Genomic DNA, 20,607 nt, shown 5'->3' on the forward strand with positions numbered 1-20,607 from the left:
AACAAGTGCATGTGATTCTACTTTTATTCACACTCATCTCATTAACTTACTCCCACAGTATCGTTAATTTTGATTGTCCTTTTGCTATAACAAACTCCTCGATATAACGAATAAAAGGCTTGGATACCAACAGGTTTGTTATAGCGATGGTGTACTGTAGTTCTTACATTCCAAAATATATGGAAGTTTAGAATATAAGAACCGGAAAAATAAGAACTGTCTTCAAAAGGCAGAGACTTCTAAATTCGACCAAACAGTAATCAGTTTTTCTGAGATCCTCAGAGCGTGGATCACATCAGCTTGTAGTCAGCAGGTTGAGTGATATTGAATGGGGGTCTTGCTCTGGGCTCATATAGGGTTTTCTATCCATGAATACATCAGAAGTCCCAAGTAAATCTAATCACTCAGCCTTGACATTTGTTATCTTTAAGTTAATAAGAACATAAGAACATAAGAAAGTTTACAAACGAGAGGAGGCCATTCGGCCCATCTTGCTCGTTTGGTTGTTAGTAGCTTATTGATCCCAAAATCTCATCAAGCAGCTTCTTGAAGGATCCCAGGGTGTCAGCTTCAACAACATTACTGGGGAGTTGATTCCAGACCCTCACAATTCTCTGTGTAAAAAAGTGTCTCCTATTTTCTGTTCTGAATGCCCCTTTTTCTAAACTCCATTTGTGACCCCTGGTCCTTGTTTCTTTTTTCAGGCTGAAAAAGTCCCTTGGGTCGACACTGTCAATACCTTTTAGAATTTTGAATGCTTGAATTAGGTCGCCACGTAGTCTTCTTTGTTCAAGACTGAACAGATTCAATTCTTTTAGCCTGTCTGCATATGACATGCCTTTTAAGCCCGGAATAATTCTGGTCGCTCTTCTTTGCACTCTTTCTAGAGCAGCAATATCTTTTTTATAGCGAGGTGACCAGAACTGAACACAATATTCAAGATGAGGTCTTACTAGTGCATTGTACAGTTTTAACATTACTTCCCTTGATTTAAATTCAACACTTTTCACAATGTATCCGAGCATCTTGTTAGCCTTTTTTATAGCTTCCCCACATTGCCTAGATGAAGACATTTCTGAGTCAACAAAAACTCCTAGGTCTTTTTCATAGATTCCTTCTCCAATTTCAATATCTCCCATATGATATTTATAATGTACATTTTTATTTCCTGCGTGCAGTACCTTACACTTTTCTCTATTAAATGTCATTTGCCATGTGTCTGCCCAGTTCTGAATCTTGTCTAGATCATTTTGAATGACCTTTGCTGCTGCAACAGTGTTTGCCACTCCTCCTACTTTTGTGTCGTCTGCAAATTTAACAAGTTTGCTTACTATACCAGAATCTAAATCATTAATGTAGATTAGGAATAGCAGAGGACCTAATACTGATCCCTGTGGTACACCGCTGGTTACCACACTCCATTCTGAGGTTTTTCCTCTAATCAGTACTTTCTGTTTTCTACATGTTAACCACTCCCTAATCCATGTACATGTGTTTCCTTGAATCCCAACTGCGTTCAGTTTGAGAATTAATCTTTTGTGCGGGACTTTGTCAAAAGCTTTCTGGAAATCTAAATAAACCATGTCATATGCTTTGCAATTATCCATTATCGATGTTGCATCCTCAAAAAAATCAAGCAAGTTAGTTAGACACGATCTCCCTTTCCTAAAACCATGTTGACTGTCTCCCAGTACCCTGTTACCATATAGGTAATTTTCCATTTTGGATCTTATTATAGTTTCCATAAGTTTGCATATAATAGAAGTCAGGCTTACTGGTCTGTAGTTACCTGGTTCAGTTTTGTTTCCCTTTTTGTGGATCGGTATTACGTTTGCAATTTTCCAGTCTGTCGGTACCACCCCTGTGTCAAGAGACTGCTGCATGATCTTGGTTAGCGGTTTGTAAATTACTTCTTTCATTTCTTTGAGTACTACTGGGAGGATCTCATCCGGCCCAGGGGATTTGTTTATTTTAAGAGCTCCTAGTCCCTTTAACACTTCTGCCTCAGTTATGCTAAAGTTATTTAAAACTGGATAGGAACTGGATGACATGTGGGGCATGTTGTCAGTATCTTCCTTTGTAAAAACTTGTGAAAAGTAATCATTTAACATATTTGCTATTTTTTTTTCTTCCTCTACGATTTTGCCATTTGTATCTCTTAAACATTTAATCTCCTCTTTGAATGTTCTCTTGCTGTTGTAATATTGGAAAAACATTTTGGAATTGGTTTTAGCTCCCTTAGCAATGTTCATTTCTATTTCTCTCTTGGCCTTTCTAACTTCCTTTTTGACTTGCGTTTGCAGTTCCGTGTACTCTTTCTGCGTACTTTCTTTTTGGTCCTTTTTTAATGCTCTGTAAAGTGCCTTTTTTCGCTGAATATTTTTTTTAATTGATCTATTAAACCATTTTGGCAATTTAGTTTTACATTTAGATTTGTCTACTTTAGGGATGTAATTGTTTTGCGCCTCTAGTACTACATTTTTGAAGAACAACCATCCTTCTTCTGTGGGTGTTTTCTCTATTTTACTCCAATCTACTTCTGTTAGTCTCTGTTTCATACCTTCATAGTTTGCTTTTCTAAAATTGTAAACCTTAGCTTTAGTCTTTACTTTTGGGGATTTAAAAAACACTTCAAATGAGACCATGTTGTGGTCTGAGTTTGCCAGTGGTTCTCTGACCTCTGTTTTAGTTATTCTATCTTCGTTATTTGAAAAGACTAAATCAAGGCATGCCTCCCCTCTAGTGGGTGCCTTCACAAATTGTGTTAGGAAGCAGTCATTTGTCATTTCCACCATTTCTATTTCATCCTTCGCGCTACCCACCGGGTTTTCCCATTTTATTTGGGGGAAGTTGAAATCCCCCATTAGTATGGCTTCTCCTTTGCTACACACATTTCTAATGTCATTGTATAACAGATTATTTTGCTCACCGTCTGAATCTGGCGGTCTATAGCATGCTCCTATTATTATGCCTTTTGAATTTTTGTCCGTTATTCTGACCCATATTGATTCGGTTTTATTTTCTTTGTCCAGGTTTAACACCTGGGCTTCAAGACTGTTTCTTATGTATAGCGCTACCCCTCCTCCTCTTCTGTCCTGCCTGTCTTTCCTATACAGTGTATACCCACAAATATTATATTCGTCCCCATCACTCTCAGATAACCACGTTTCTGTAACACCTATCACATCATAGTTACTTGTTAGTGCAGTAGCTTCAAGTTCTAGAATTTTGTTTCTGATACTTCTAGCATTTAGATAAATACATTTAATGGTTGTCTTACCTGAGTTGTTGTTCTTGTTTTGATGCGGTCTCCCTTCTGTTTTTTTGTTGATTTCTCCCCCCTTCCTTTCTAGTTTAAATGCTTCTGAACCTGCTCGAGGATCTTTTCTCCGAGTAGACTAGTTCCCTTGTTATTTAAATGCAGTCCATCCCGTCTATACAGATAGTCCTCGTTGTAGAATGTGGTCCAATGATCAAGATAGGTGAAGCCTTCCCGTGTGCACCACGTCTTCAGCCATGCGTTTTGATTAATTATTTCCAGCTGTCCATATGGTCCTTTGCAAGGTGCGGGTAGTATACCAGAAAATACCACAGTTTTGGTTTTCTCTTTTAATTTCCTTCCTAGCTCTCTGAATTTATTTTGCAGGGATTTTGGTCTGTCTCTTCCAATGTTGTTTGTACCGATGTGGACGACTACTACCGGGTCGTCTCCTGTTCGTTCTAGGAGCCTGTCCACGTTCTCAGTGATGTGCTTGACCGAGGCTCCCGGAAGGCAGCACACTGTTGTAGTAAGGGGGTCCAAACTGCGAATTGAACTTGCTGTGTTTCTCAATATGGAGTCCCCAACAATCATGACCTCCCTTCTTTTTGCTGTCTGGTCACCACTGTCAATAGGGTCCTGGATGTTGTTCCTTTCATTCTCTTGTTGTTGGTTCTGCTCATCACAATTCTGAAGTGACTCAAATCTGTTGGTTGTTTTGATTTCTGGTGGTTGTGTTTGACGAAGTTTCTTTTTTTCCCTGCTTCTGCCTACCTGAACCCAGCTGTTCTGACCTTCTATCTCCCTGGTGGCTTTCAGTCTGTTAGGGGTGATGCAGACTTCCATGAATTGTGGGTGTGCCAGTTCCTCAAGATCCTGTTGCTGTCTCACTTCTTCCAGCTCCATTTCTAGCACACTTACTAGTTTATGCAAATCCTGGATCGCGCGGCACTTTACGCACACTTGGTTTAGCTCCCCTGGGTTTTCTCGGATTTCCCACATCAAGCAGGTGTCACAGATTACAGGCTTGAAGACCATGTTGAGGTTTGTTTTTTTTTGAAGTTTAGTTTCTTCTGCAACTGTCAACCTGCTTCCAAACTGCTTCGAAACTGCTCTGTACTTTTCCACGCCTGTACTTCTCCCACTCGCTGTCGCTTCCACTCGCTGTCGCTGGGAAGACTGCCTCGTTTAACTGCGTTGTTCTGCTGTGCTGTCGGCTCCTCCCCTCGCCGGTGTCTCAAAACAGCGCTGAATTTGAATCAGCTGCTCCGAGTTTCAGCTTGTTTGTTATCAGAAAAACACACGCGGCTGTGTTTCCCCAATGTCCCCTGTTTTCTGATTAAAGCAATTCAAGATGCAATTTCTCCTTTCTGCTTCGAAACTGCTCTGTACTTTTCCACGCCTGTACTTCTCCCACTCGCTGTCGCTTCCACTCGCTGTCGCTGGGAAGACTGCCTCGTTTAACTGCGTTGTTCTGCTGTGCTGTCGGCTCCTCCCCTCGCCGGTGTCTCAAAACGGCGCTGAATTTGAATCAGCTGCTCCGAGTTTCAGCTTGTTTGTTATCAGAAAAACACACGCGGTTGTGTTTCCCCAATGTCCCCTGTTTTCTGATTAAAGCAATTCAAGATGCAATTTCAGGATCCGGTCAACTCCTTTTTCAAAACTAATTGGATATAACTTCTTGCTAAAAAATATTGGAAAAATATTGGAACATGATTTCATAGCTCATAGTCAGGTGGACCAAAGTTCACAAAATCCTTGCTACAATACAAGTATATGTGTATATATGAGAGACGTTTTTAATATTTAACACCACCTATATTTGATTATATTAAGCTCGGTCAAAAATATATGAGCCTCTTAGCCGCATGTAATGTTACCTTTTCAGTGTGTTGTCAATGGGCCAGTTTAACTTCATATTCAAATGTGAGTTAACAGTTTTGGGACAAAGACTGCCTTTGAGTAAGCATACAGTGGTCAGTTCAGTTATTTTCATTTAAATTTTAAACTATAGTAAACATATTAAATATAATGGCTTTATTTAACTGTGCCATTCTTGGACTGTGCCTGACCTCTGTCTGTTTGTAAAAGTTGCCTGCACAAGCAGGATTCAAACACCCTGTTTACTTGCCAAGGCCATTGTTTTGATTAATGTGAAACTCCACTGTAAGCACTTCTCCAAAGTTAACGCATGAAGTCTTTTTTGGCTCTTAACACTTTGCGGTCCATTTATTCAGGGCCTGTCGGGCACGTCAGGTCCAGTTTATTTTCACACGTGCTATTTATTTTAAAAGTCATTTTATTCATAGTAAAACGTGTTTAGAAGGCACTGCATATTAACAGGACACTCAGTACTGCATCTCCAGCCCTGCCCCACCCCTTGTTTTCCGGTATTTATCACATATCTCATCATAGTAGTGCATACTGATAAATCATCTCTTGATCACTTGTTTTATCACCATACTCCTCAATAATGCTAGCTAAATCATTATTTTATTATTATAATGTCTCAAAAAGCTTGGCAAATTTATGTCCATGTTATGTCTGTGGTGAAGGGACTATACGTATTGCTCAGGTCCGCCTCCTTTTTTTTTGTCCTCTATCGGCCTCACTTGGCCATTGAAAGATTTTGTCTGCTTTTTCCGGAGAAAAAATGACTGGAGACCTGTGCTTAATGTCTTTTTGATGATGTCTGACGGGGACCGGAAAGGAAAAATTTTAATATTGGACCTGGTCCGATATAGGATCGCAAAGGGTTAAACATCATCTCAAAGAAAGTCGCTACTTATTTGATAAGAACTGATACTGGTCACAACTCCTAATTTATGAAATGCTCACTTCAAGTGCCAGGTTTTCTTATTATAGACAGGCCTTAGATTCAAAACTGCTGACGACAAGTAAATTTCGCTTTGACTGCCAAAAAGAACCTTCAATATCTAGCACCCTGCAAGCAGATAAGGGGGTTATTATCGAGGTTATTTTTCTGTAGGTTTTTTGTGTACTAAAATGATTGAATACCGTTTACACATTGTCTAATATTCCAACCTGACAGTTCCTGTCTTATTGCAGTAAAACCTTTATATAAACTAAACATTTATATTCTTTAATTTTAATGGATATTGTAATGTGTAAAATATTTTTTGTTTAGTTAGAGACTGAACTAATTCTTAAATTGATTTAATTAAATGCTCGTTCCTGCTTTTACAGGCTATTTGCTTTACATTTTAGAGCCTTAAACAAGCAAAAACACTTAAATATTCTGTTTCTTATTAGATCAAAATACTTTTTAAAAACCTCTGCTTAGTTGCAATAAAATCAAATAGGTATAACATAGCTTTTTTTTAGTTTTAAATCTTTGTTCTGGCTAGAAAGGGTTACTTTGTTTTCTTTTTGTTAATTTTCAATACCTAGCCTCTGTTTAGTTCCCCCAGAGGCCTGCTTCTGCCAAGGTTACAGGCTTCCACGCTCGATAGTCTTTATTACTTTAAAGATAGGGAAAACCCTATTTTTAAGTCTGACCGGCTTCCAAGAGTGTATATGCACTAATAACAAAGGCTCGTACACACTTTTTTCCTAACATTAACACTTGTTCAGTTTTCTTAGTTCAAATCATTGCAACTTGTTCATAATATTCTTTAAAACACAGTACAACTATTACAATATTATGACAGTGTCATAATAAAAACTTTTGTTTTTAGCTGTAATGTGTTAATCAAAAATAATAACGTTGTTTGTATAACAGTTTAACTTTAAATGATTTCATAACATGTATTTCTAATCCAGTTACTTCAGTATAACAGTTGCTACTAGAAATGGTAATATTATTTTACTGAGTTAAGTCAGACCCGTTTTTTTCTTTTCATACAAAATGCAGCTGAAGCAGGTGTTGACATCCTAGCCTTTTGGCCAATTTTTTTGTGTTGATTAGTATGAGACATTGCAGTAAGCATTTTCTAATACTCCTGCCTTCTGTTATCCGAAAGTGATGAAAGTAAAGTAACAAAATAAATTGGCTACTTTTTCTCATAAAACTGGAATGTGCTAAGAAGGCCTTCTGATAAGAACCTGCCAAGTTTGACTCCTTCCAGCAGGTGCTTTCACAGACTATACACAAAAGCTACACAATATTTGCTACTGGTTTTATATTCTTTAAAACACATTACAGTCATTATAATATTTGTTGCAGTTTCACAAATGTTCAGTTTGTATCCCAAAGATCATCCCGCTTCCAGTAGCTGGGACAGTCTTGGGTCAGTTTCTGCTCTCAGTGAGTCAGTTTCTGCTCACAGGTGTGGCTGACAGTCTTTAAAAGCCTGGTACCTGGAAAAACTTCAGTCTTGTTAGCTGGGCTCGCATCTCTACATTCTCACTCCCATCGTCAGAGGGCAAACACATTTTAACTGAATCTGGCTCCATCAAAGAACTGCACACCCTTGCGACAGAGGCCTTCCATGCAAAAGGATCTAACGACGTCTAGCACAAAAGGGACGTGCCAGAACCATCTGTGACAACATCATGGATGAGTCAAGATTGGGCAGTAACGTTTTGGTTTGTCTTTTCTATGCAGTCAGTCACGTTTGTGAACTCTGGTAGTCACTTCTTTTGTTCACGATTTTAATACACTTATCGCTGTACTGTACTCGAATTTGAGGCAGGATATTTTAGAAGGAAAAATTCAGAGGAATACAGTATATATCAAACAGTTCAGCATCTTATCATACTTGTTTGCATCATGTGACTTTGCCTCTGCCCCGCACTTTGTTCTGTGTGTTCCTGGCACGATAACAAATTAAGCAATTTGTAAGTTAGCCTAATATGGACAAGTCATACCTCCTAGGGGTTAGTTTTGAGAAAAAATAAATATTACTCCGTTCTGAAGATGGTAGTGCTGATGTCACAGCATTAGGTATAAATATTGTTGTTTTTTTAAGATATACTTGCCTGTTATTTTGAACAAGCAGTGAAAATGATCTCATTTATGGGGATTTGCTGTTTGTTTAATAGTAAAGCTTTGTAGTAAAATGTTAAATAGCTAATGCTCCTTGTATGTGATATTCAAATAATTTTTAAGTGTGTCTCTAACCCATTATTACCCTGCTGTCCCCATATACAAGCCCTGAAGCTGGAAACTGCTTTATGGGGAAAATAAAATCTGTTTCGAGGCTTTTATCCACAGTTAATTGCCATGTAACGCTTACCAGAATTGCTTTTTTTATTACTCTTTTTTTCTTATTATTTTTAAAAAGCCTTTTTTCAATTTAAGCTATAGCTTGGACTTTATAGGGTTCTATTAAGTGACTTAAGAACTGCCCGTTATCTTAGTCCTTTGTGTGTCACAAGGTTAAATGATGCATTCACTTACAAAGCAGGCTTCTGGTGTTTGTCTTCAGGTTTAGCTCTGAACTTTTCTTCTTTAAACTTAAAAATAAAATAAAATTGAGGTGAGGGTCATATTTGATTGATATTGTTTTTACTGGAGAAACACTTTCTAAACCCTCTTATCTCAGGAGTATTCTCTTCTCCATGATCTAACTGATTTGGTGTAAATATATCTTGGTGATTACAATGGAGACTGAAGGTGAATAATGTATTTGTTGCAAGACATTCTGGATAAGTAAGTGTGCAGTGCGTAACTGCAAATAAATGCTGCAGCATTTATGACAATTACATGGCACTTAGCAGCCCCCCTCGATTCTTCGTAGATGTAGATGACTGTCAGAAGCACACTTATCCACAGTAATTGTTAAGTACAATAATCGAAACTAAACAAATGTTCAGTAATATCTTGATAAAGGATTACTGTTACAACCCTAATCCAAGATATGTATTTGTAATATGTAAAATCAGCAAGTTTCAATCAAGATCTGACTGACATTGATGGAGGGCTGACTATAGACCTACAAGACTGAACAGAATAGTGATATTTCACAAGACCAGTCTCAAAGAATCTGAAAAGATTCTGTGGTCTGATGAAACAAAAATGAAACTCTTTGGCCTAAATGCAAAGCGCAAACCCAACACAGCACATCACCCAGGTAACATCATCCCTACTGTAAAGCATGGTGATGGCAGCGTCATACTATGGGGGTGCTTTTCATTAGTAGGGATTGGGAAGTTTGTCAGGGTAGAGGGCAAAATGGATGTAGCTAAGTACAGTCAAATCCTTGAGGAAAACCTGCTTCAGTTTGCAAAAGACCTAAGACTGGGATGGAGATCCACCTTTTAGCAGTACAATGACCCCAAGCACACCACCAAATCGACACTGGAGTGGCTTAAAAACAAGAAAGTGAATGTCCTAGAGTGGCCCAGTCAAAGCCTGGACTTAAATCTGATTGAGAATCTGTGGCAAGACTTGAAGATTGCTGTCCATCAACGATCCCCATCCAACTTAACAGAGCTTGAACAATTTTTCCAAGAAAAATGGGCGAATATTGCACGATCAGGATGTGCAAACCTGGTAGAGACTTGCCCCAAAAGACTCAAAGCTGTAATTGCTGCCAAAGGTAGTTCTAGTATTGACTCAGGGGGGTGAATACTTATCTAACCAAACTGTTAAATCACAAAAAACAAAAAGACCAAAAAGGAATTTCGACATTAAACTTTATTTTAAATCAAACAAGAGAAGTTTTCACAAACTGTTGAATAAACACATTTAAATCCCTTTTTTTAGCTAAATTTAACTCTGTTTTTCTAAAGTCCAACATGTGTGTTGTTTACTGTGTGTAGGTTCCCCCACCCTTATGGAATACATCCGTGACACACACACACGTGCACCAGATATATATATATATATATATATATATTATATATCTATTATATATATATATATATTATATATATATATATATTATATATACCACCATATACCACAGGGAGTCACTCCCTCAGGAAAAATGCACAAATAATAAAAAATAAAAATACAAAAAAAATTTGATTCATTTTTTTAGCTAGATTGTTCTATTTGCATGCCTTTTTCAACATGTCTGTCACTATGTTCTTTTCTTCTGGAATGGGAATACTGTTTGAATGTACATGAACGTGAAGCTGATCTATAAACTTCAAGTTTGTGGACATTGTTTTTCACTTTAATAGTCCAATCCAATGTATTGCTTATGGTAAATATTCGCATACTATTTTCATAGTGATGGAAAAATATGAAGCACATTAAAAATGACATAAGACTGTAAAATATGGTTAATTACATAAAACAAAAGATGTGAAAGACAGAAAAGAGCATAACGTGCTAGATTTGAATGGGCGGTTCCCTGCGTTATTTTTAATAAAGGTAACGATCATATAGTGACTATCCTGCATAGGGTTAGGGTTAGGCTGTCCCTAACCCTATTACTGATATAAACCATAGATAAATAAATACTGTTCTCGCGTGCTACAAATTAGTTTTTAAAAGTTATTTGGAGAACTAAAAAAAAAGCTCATTGGGAATTTGGTCTTTTTAAAAGTATTTTTATTTTAGTAAATGTAACACATTTTCACAGAACTGTTCTTTTGGGCCACTGTCAGTTTTTCTGAGAGTTTTCTTGAAAATTGATTCGTAACCAAATCGACTACGATGTCTGTTGTCTGATTTTTTATTTATTTATTTGTTTATTTTTTAATTTGTAAAAAGCAATTTTAAATATTACTTGGACAGCTGCAAAACGAGGGCGGATATTTGACACTCCCATTGGTTAAACTTTAAAAAAGCCATCAACTGTTTGACCCGCCTCCGCTCACATGGAGAAATTGCAGATCTTCTATTGGTTGATTTTATTTTATATAAAAAAATAAATAAATTCTGCACGATTTAAATTGTAATAAAAAAAATTCATCTGCGATCAACTCTTTAGTTGATTAATTGAGCTGATCAATTTGTTAATAGAAGCAGCCCTTCTATATAAAAAATTAGAGTGACGTAAGATTCACAGTCTACTTTCCGATTTCATGAATCAAGTCTTTTACCTTCTGAAGGTAACAATCACATTCCTGAGTCTGTAGATCAAGTGGCCAAATCAAATTTAGAGCTAACCTTATTCTTTCTATCAGAAGCCCAGCATGGTGTCTGTTGCTGCAGTACTGATTTTAAGTGCTTTTCTTCAGATGAGACATAAAGTCAATGTCCTTTTTACTTCATAGACATGAAAGGTCCCATGTCATTTGTCCAGGAAGAGCAAGATTGTTTATCCCAGAACTCATTTCCACCCCAACCCTGGCTCGGTGGAAGGAAGCCTCCATATTGATGAAGAATACACTGCAGATATGCCCACTTATGAATTGAAAATCGATTTAAAATAATTCTGCTGTTTCTATTGGTAGCCAAATCAGCTCAAATCGGTGCATTGCATTGTGACTGTTAGCCCCAGTTAGCATTAAGGACTGGTGACCTCTGTTTATCCAAAACACTTTCCTGGAGGAAGGCACCTGACAAATTCCCAAACCAAATTGTATTAGAAGTGAGTCTTAAGCCTTGAATTTTTTGTAAAACGGATGAAGCACATTAATTCATTTTTCTTCATAAACAGTCTATCGTATATTATATCAAATACTTGTTTTTTCCCACACTACATATTATGTGCACAACCCATTTTGCTGTTAAGTGTTATCATACTGAGTCGCTACACTGAAATGAGTATGTACAGTACTGTAGGTCATTATTTGAGCCCTTGCTCTAATGCATTCTTTATACTTTGCCCTTGTTTCAGATTCGATTCCTACATTGGCTCACCTCTGCAGGCTGGAGATCAGGTCTCTGTTAAAGAGTGAACGCTTACGCTCAGACCAGTATGTCCGCCAGCTACCTATTCCCACTTGCCTGCAAGAATACCAGTTATACTCTGATGTCTTTCAAAAGTATGGCATTTCAGAAGAGGAGCCTGACCAACCTAAAAGCGAATGCTAAGAGCAAACATGCTTTTAGCTCTGGTGGCGCAGAGGCTATCGACAGAAGAGCTTTGCGCCGATACTAAGAAAATCAACGTTCAAGTTTGTTTAAGGGTGCTTTAAAGCATCTCTTTTGTTGTGATTAAAAAAAGTTACAAAAATGTTTGAAGGCTTAAAAAAAATAAAATATTTACCAATGCTTAAATGTTAAAGAGGAGAAACTGCCGTTGTGCAGCTTTTGTTTTAAGAATGTGTACCAGTGTTCTACCCCTGGGGTTTGTTTTGTTGTTGTTTTGTGTTCTTTATAATAAAGTGTCAAGTGTTTCATGATTGTGAAGCTGCTGTTTCATAAAATGTATTTTCTCATTGAAGTTTTAGGCCCAGCAATGTGTCTCAAGGAAGCTGTTATTAAAGGCAGCATAAGAGGTGGTAATTACAGCTGAAGCAGTGAGAATCAAAAATAACAACTGCTGAAGCCACTTTTAAGACTAGTTTTAACCTTTTAGAATGCAGAGGTGTAGGTGGTTGAAGTTGTAGTAGGGGGAAAATCTGTTGTATGAAATGACTGATGAGACTGATCGGTAGCAGTTCAAGAAGTTTTATTACAATGCGCGCAAGGGAAGAGAAGCAGTTACATGAACACACTCTTAGTTTTAAGACAAGGTGGCTCAATACTTATCGATGTTTAGCATAGCAACATTGAGCAGATTAATTTCAACAATATCACAGAACAGACTCAAAGTCCTCCCCATAAGGAGTTGTTTTTTGCTCTAAGCTCAGGAAAAGTTTTACACTTACACAAATATAGCAACCTTGCCTTAATCTTTCGCAAGCGCAGCTGCATCAAAGTCCAAAACAAAGTCACTCTGCACTAGAACATTTTGTGTGAAAAGCTTAACAGTAGCAAAAACAAAACAGTATTTGAAAAGCAAACCAGGCTATGAAAGGCAAAACAATCATCTTGCACTAGACGGTCCTGCCTTGGAAACATCACGTGATCCTCCTTAACCCTGCAAGGGCCGACCTGGGTATTTGTTGCCTCTTCTAAGACTAATTTTAACCTTTTAGAGTGCAGAGCTGTAAATGATTGATGAAGTCAATCATCATGAATCACTCCCAGTTGTGATTTTGCCCTTAGCTGAGTGTTGTATGCCCAGTACGAGAAAGCAACAAGAATTACAAGGCAATCAAGATGTTGGACAAATATAAGATCTAGCTCATACTAAAATGCCAACAGCTGGTTTTACATAACTTGATGTGCCCTAAAATATCCTTCATAAAAACCTGGACCACACACAGAGGAATAATAGTTGATGAACACATAATCCAACCATGGTAAATCTAGTGTTGTCTAACGTGGTTTGTATTTCACAAATCACCTAATCTTAATTTAACATATTCTCCTTAATCTTAAACAAAATCTGCATTGAGCTTTTACATAGCTTACTTGTGGGTCAGTATTTACAGCAGGGTGGATTATATTACAGCAGACCCCATGAGATAACTGCTTATACTTCTACTTTCCACCCTCAGCATTTCCATTCATTTCCATATAAGTGTGAAATGAAACATCTCTGCTGCAGGTTGTGCCATCAATCAATCAAACAGCTGTCTCTTAATTTCATTTAGAGCTTTTGTTTTCCAGCTCCAGTCATCAATTAATAAAAGCAAGGCAGTCTACTACTGCTCAATTTCAATTCCTGTCTATCTAGTATGTAATATGTATTTAAATATACATTTTAATGTTGTCTTATTTAATAAACTGCTAAAATAACCCCAGTGCCTCTTGACTATGGCACCTTCTTCGTCACAGTCATATATGGCTACCCTTCATCTTTTTTGCTGACTCTGGTTCTTGTGATGTGATATCTTGCAAGGTTTTTATGCACTCCAAAATACCACAATGTGCACACTGTTGAAAGTCCTTTCCTCTTAATAAAGGAATTGTTGCACTTATGGTGTGAACAATTTCTTAGCAGAGCTCCTGTCATCATGTGACACTTGTTCAGAGAGCTATCTCCCTTAATAAATGAACATCCTGGTTCCCTTCAATGAGCCTGTCCTGTAACCACATGTTTACACAATCCCGAGTTGCAGCTGTGAAACAAAGCTGCTGTACATTGCTACTCCAGATTTTTTGTGATCTAATCAACATTAAAAGAATGTGACTAGCCTCTGTTGTCTTTTCCCTCTGGTACAGGTCATAAGCATATCCCCCTGCCCAGTCATTAAACCACATCCTGTTTTCAATCAATCAATCTTTATTTTATAGAGCACCTTTCATAGTGGACCACCATCACAAAGTGCTTTACAAGTTGCAGTAACAAGAAAATCCATAATACTTTAAATGCAGAGAAATACATGATATACAGTTCAAAAAGAAAAGCATAATACATTAAATACAGTGGATTTTGGTGTAATAGGCTTGTCCTTGAGAAATGCTTTGGATATTACAGCATATCTGAGAAATTGACCCTTTTATGACTTCCTTGAAGCTTCATCTTGTTTCAGTTTTTAGAACGCTCCTATGTTGTGGAGACAGAAGATAGGAGGTACTTTACACAGAGGGAATGGAATGAGTTATCTAGCCATGTTGATGTTGAATCATTTGGATCCTTGACAAAGATTTGAGATGATCCAGCTACTTGGCTTCGCATGAGCACTGATGGGCCAAATTGACGCATGAATTTTTTTATGTTCTTAAGCTGACATGAAAAATGCTTGTTTGGCCTTTGTATTTGTTTTTTTTTTTTTTCATTCCTGTGGTTGTGGAAATATGATGTAGTTTATTAGTTCAAAAACCAATCAGGTTCAATTGGCTGCAAGACTGCAAATAAAAGGCTGATTATTATTATTATTATTATTATTATTATTATTTATTATTATTATTATTATTATGTTTTTAAGTTATTTTTTACTTACTTTTGAAGAAACTTTTGTAGAATTGTATTTGGTTCATGAGTAGTTAAATTATCAACAACCAATCATAATCGTAATAAAGTAGATACATTTTGAAGATGGGGTATAAAAGCAGCTTTTCTCTCTCAGTTCACAATATACGTTTAGATTACACTGGCAGCAGGACAACCTGGTATTAAGTTGCTCTTTAATGCACTAAATGTTACCATGCAGCATTCTCATTAGAAGTGATGCAGATTTTCACAGCCTACTTAAATTAGAGACTGATAATTGAGGAAGTACTGTATGTATACTATTATAGATTGATGTAATTCTTTGCCTCTATTTAATTCAATTATTCGAGAAAAAAGAAAATCCATTATTAACACAGATGAAAAATCTCTGCTGATTGGCGGTTTTCCGCTTTTGTGATCAGTGCAGATTCCGGGGAAGAAAATGTTCCCAATGTGATCATTTTTTTTTTTACAGTTTTACATTACGTACCCATTGGTGCTTGCAGACGTCTGTCTTGGCAAATTGCGATTTCTTTGGTCCACAAAGAAGTACTGTGAATTAAACTGTCATGGTGCAGTTCTACAGTTCACATTGCACATTAATGGAACAAAAGGAAGGAGTTGGTGAAAATTAATTTATATTATATATATATATATATATATATATATATATATATATATATATATATATATATATATATATTATATATGGACCTTGGGGCTCTCGCGGCGAGTAAGTGATGGGGAGGGGTTTGATCGCGGACATTGCTGACAAGCCTGTAGACCCCCACTCTCCTGGAATAATCCATACATTAGGCATGTGTAGCTCACCTTCAAACCGAGAGCACTGGCTTTGCCTTTAATATATATGCTTTCCTGTTAAAAATATACTGATATTTCGGCTACATCTTTTACAACAATAACGGTGTGCTTTTTTTTTCTTTTTTTTTTTAATTGGTCTGCATGAGTACCTGTGTGCCAGTTATGTGAGGCATTGAAAAGCCATATTCTCTGCAGAAAAGATGTAGACGTAATAAATACTTGTCGCAGTAACTACAGTCTGTCGTCTGCTTTTACTTTATGACCTGATATTAATGGAGACAAACATGGTGATCCAGCGAATTATAAAATACACCCTGTGTTTAAACAATCTTCTTTCTAAAAATCAAAAAGTTGCCAAACTTGATTCCCATAGAAAAATCTAATTAATTTTAAACTTTATTAACAGAACACTTTTTTTTAAATACTGTAGCGATCCCAGTTCCCGTAGTAGTTGTAGTGTCAGTGTTTGTTTTTATTATCACTATTATCTTACAATTTTTTCCATGTTAACATAAAATGAAGCAGAAAATGTCAACTTTGTGCTTAAAGTAAACATCATAATCATAATAATCATAATCAGTGATATTGTTACTATTAAAGCTAAATTATTAAAACAGGAGGGAAAGGAAGGTGCCACAAAAATAGAAATTAAGAAGAACAAGTGAAAGTGTACATAGTTCTTTTTTGCCCTTTAACAATTAAAAGGGAGTGACTTTCTGATGTAAACATGTTGCATTTAATAGCCAAAGGATCAAGAACATTAAAAGAAAAGGCATGCTGTACAACATGCTTGTGCAGAGGCAAGACAAAATGGATTTCACTTGAAACTATATATATATATATTACCAGTCAAAAGTTTGAGTTCACTTGCTGGAAACTGGTTTTTTTCATAATTGACAATGTTTTGCGTCGTATACGTTTCTGTAAATACTTGAAAATGAAAACACATGTTACAACATACAAAACAAAACATAAGGAGTATCAAAGCAATGTTCAAGAAAATTGAAAATTGTCTCTAAATCTTGGATTCCTCAAAATAGCCACCCTTTGTCTTAACAGCCTCACAAACACGAGGCATTCGGTTAACAAATTTCAGCAGGAAATCACCCTACATGTCTTTCCAGCTGTTCTGCAGCAGTTCCCAGAGATGTAGGGCACTTGTATGTAGCTTTGCTTTGACTCTTCTGTCCAGTTCGTCCCATACAAGTTCTATGGGATTGAGGTCTGGAGACTGGGCAGGCCAGGTCACTAGATTGAGTTGTCCTTCACTTTCCTTCTTCACCAGATAGTTCTTGCACAACTTTGAGGTGTGTTTCGGGTCATTATCTTGCTGAAGAATGAAGGACACTGCCCAACTAGCCGTAATCCTGATGGATGGGATGGAATAGCCTTGCTGGTTGAGCTTGCTTTGCTTGGTAAAGATCACCAACTCTGTCACCACCAAAGCAACCCCAGGCCATGACACTGCCTCCTCTATGCTTGACAGTGGGAACCACACATGCAGAACTCATGTGCTCACCCTCTCTGTGTTTTACAAATACTCGGCGGTTGGACCCAAACATTTCAAATTTTGACTCATCGGTCCATAAGACCGACTTCCATTCAAACGTCCAGTTTCTGTGTGTTTTGGGCCAGGCAAGTCTCTTCCTCTTATTCTGCACTCTTAACAATGGTTTCTTTGCAGCAATTCTTCGAGTTAGGCCAGCTTCACGCAATCTCCTCTGAACAGTTGATGTTGAAACATCTGTATTTCTAGTAGCATTTAGCTGAGCTTGTATTTCACGGGCAGTTAATCGTCGGCTTCGCAGACTTGTGACTCGAATGAACTTGTTCTCCAATTCTGAGGTCACCCTTGGCCTGCCTGACCTTGTTCGGTCCTCATGAGTGCCAGTTTCTTCAAATCATTTGATGGTCTTGGCCACAGCAGTTACAGACACTTCCAAAGTTCTTCAATTTGTCTTAAAGATTGACCTTCATTTCTTAAAGTAATTACAGACTTTTTTCTTTTCTTAACTGAGCGTATATAAGTACACATATCATATAATGAAATATTAAGTGTTTATAGACAAGTTTATACAGTTAAAAGCATAGATAATCATGAAAAACCTGGTTTCAAGCAGGTGTACTCAAACTTTTGATTGGTACTGTGTATATATTACCTCAACTTTATTTGACTGGATACTTGCATCAAGTTTCACCGTCCTGACTTGTCAAAAAATAATACTAAGAATAATAATTTTTGCTTGGCAGGTGCTGTTTTGTTGACTCAAGTATTGGCATCTCTGGGTTTGTGAAACCAGCAGTGAAGGTTCACTTATTTGATATACAGTCTAATTTCAGGTGTAATCTGAATTTTAACTTCATTCAGTTTGTGTTCCTGAGCAAAAAATCCAACATGGCAGTGGATCCCAGATTCCTGACACGTTTCAGCTTGTTTTTACTTCTCCTCTCTTTTATCTCTCTATTATGAATAGATTATGTGTCCAGCACTGTGGAGGAAACAAATTGCTGAAGCTAAACTATGCTCTGTCTTTATGAACAGAGCAGAAAATAGGTTAACTGTTGTGAGAAGTGGCTAAAGTATTTAAGCAAACAGAATGTGCTTGCAGTGTCGACGGACTTTGAAGCAAGGGCTTTGATACACAGCACAGACACTTCCACCATTGCATTGTGAGACTTTTAAACTGTTCTGATACCGTGACTAAAAAAAAACAAAAACACGAAGTGCACCTCTGATTGCATCGCTACGCTTTTTTACATGTTTTAATCACAGAACTCTCTTGAGCTGTGAGTCACTGCTGTTGGCAAGCTCTGCAATATAACACCTTTAATATTTGCATTTTTACTGTTTGTATTTAATGTACTATGCCCTGTATTTCACTGTATTTAATGTATTATGTATAGCGCTTTGTGATGGTGGTCCATTATGAAAGGTGCTATATCAAATAAATACTGATTGATTGATACAAATTCTGTGACTAATCTTTGTTCATTGCCATTGCCCTGGTGAAAAGATAAACGTGCCTTTGTGACAACAGTAGGAACTACGTTATTCCCTTTGAACAGCTGGATCTTTTCACGTGTTAAAGCGTTTTTTTGATTGCTAAAGCAACTTACTGTTCATCTCTGTATTGTGTTTCAAGGTTTTCCCTACACAAATGTGGAGGACCAAGTGAATCAGTTAAGCAGAATTAGTTGCCTTTAAAAACAACAAAAAAAAAAAGAAGCATACTTAATAAAAAAAATAAAAAAAACTTTGTTACACATCTAATCAAATAGAATACCTTAACCTAACATACAAAAAACAATCATTAGTTTAATTTCAGCTTAATTCTGTAAACAAGCTTCTGTAAGGATCTAAAGTTCAATATAAACCTTTTATGAGAAGTGAAAGACTAAACAGATTTCCTTTCTAGAATGTGATTTTACAATCTAATTCTGTCATTATACAATAGTGAATATTACAAAAGGAATATTTGATTAACAGTAGCTGTTCACTAGATGGCGCTGGCTCCCACCACTAGTTTACAGACACTTCTCTGATCCAGCCTGTTGTATATGCAGTGTGATGTCTACTGTGAAAGACAAACTGGCAACCAGAACCAAGGAGCTGCTTCCAAACTCCTAGCACAGACTATAAAAAAAAAAAATAGTGTGCGCGCATATATTATACACACACACACACACACGGGTAATCAGAATATGCACAGTTCAGCATTACAAGATTTTATCAAAAGCTACTTGTATTTACTTACTCTCTCAAGCTTTTTACTAGTCAGAGTACAGTTACACTGCACTGATTAGCCCCAAACAGGGCAACACATACACGTCTGCAGTTGCTGTGCTCTGACTTAAAACGCTGTGAATGTAGAAGCCTTTTGTAGACTTTTGCGCAATTTTAATTGGCTCTTGTAATGCTGAAATTTGCATATCCTGATTACTCTTAATTTTACAGTTTCTGCTTTATCCCATCTTAACTCGAAAGCTACTATCACTAAATGTTGAAAATGTTGATGGGTTAATTTATGGGTATTAGTAATCTGTAAATTAATCTCTGCACATTTTACTAAAGGTAATGATTGTATAGCTGCTAGCGATCCTGCATAGTGTTACTTAAATCATACAATCTAAAAAAAAAAAAACGCCCAATGGGAATTAGGTCTCTTTAAAACCATTATTATTATTATTATTATTATTATTATTATTATTATTATTATTATTAAATGTAACAAACTTTACCTTTCCGTCCTACTACTTTAATAAAACAGATTTAGGGACCAAATTTGGAGGTAGATTCTAGTGCCAGGGTAGATCATGTAGTGCAAGTGACATTCAATTATTCATTAGCAACCATAGATGATGATAGTTTCTCATTGGGGCTGGACTACTCAAATGAGCCACCCACACAGGAGAGAAGGTTTGTGTAGTGTGAGAAGTTGCAAGTGGGGCTTGATTAGGTAGGTATTTCATAATTTAGCAGCAGTAAGCTCAAAACAGTTTAGCACCAATTTTCAAAACTATTTGCACCCTGTCAAGGATGCTGGGTTCAGGATAAAGATTCCAGTTTCATCTTACACATATGACCATGCATCAGGGCAGAAAGGCAGGTGCGAGGCTGATTAAAATATAGCTAATAAATAAATAAAATAAAGACGCATGCGTCAGTCTAGCTTGTGGAGTCGATGCAAGTGCTTCAGATGCGAGGAGTCATGTCTTAGTATGAACAGCAGAGTTCAA

The 20,607-nt window shown here is 37.0% G+C and overlaps 1 protein-coding gene across 1 annotated transcript in view; it reads left to right on the plus strand.

The window, feature by feature from the left end:
* Nucleotides 1–12,460, plus strand: part of asb3 (ankyrin repeat and SOCS box containing 3) — a 58,514-nt gene extending 46,054 nt beyond the window's left edge. The window contains exon 9 of the mRNA XM_041251338.1: nt 11,959–12,460. Within this exon, the coding sequence (XP_041107272.1) occupies nt 11,959–12,155 (197 nt within the window). The 3' untranslated portion in view covers nt 12,156–12,460. The remainder of the gene's footprint in view (nt 1–11,958) is intronic.
* The last annotated feature ends 8,147 nt before the right edge of the window (nt 12,461–20,607 follow it).

The sequence above is a fragment of the Polyodon spathula genome, chromosome 5, assembly GCF_017654505.1.
Source record: "Polyodon spathula isolate WHYD16114869_AA chromosome 5, ASM1765450v1, whole genome shotgun sequence".
Classification (NCBI taxonomy): domain Eukaryota; kingdom Metazoa; phylum Chordata; class Actinopteri; order Acipenseriformes; family Polyodontidae; genus Polyodon; species Polyodon spathula.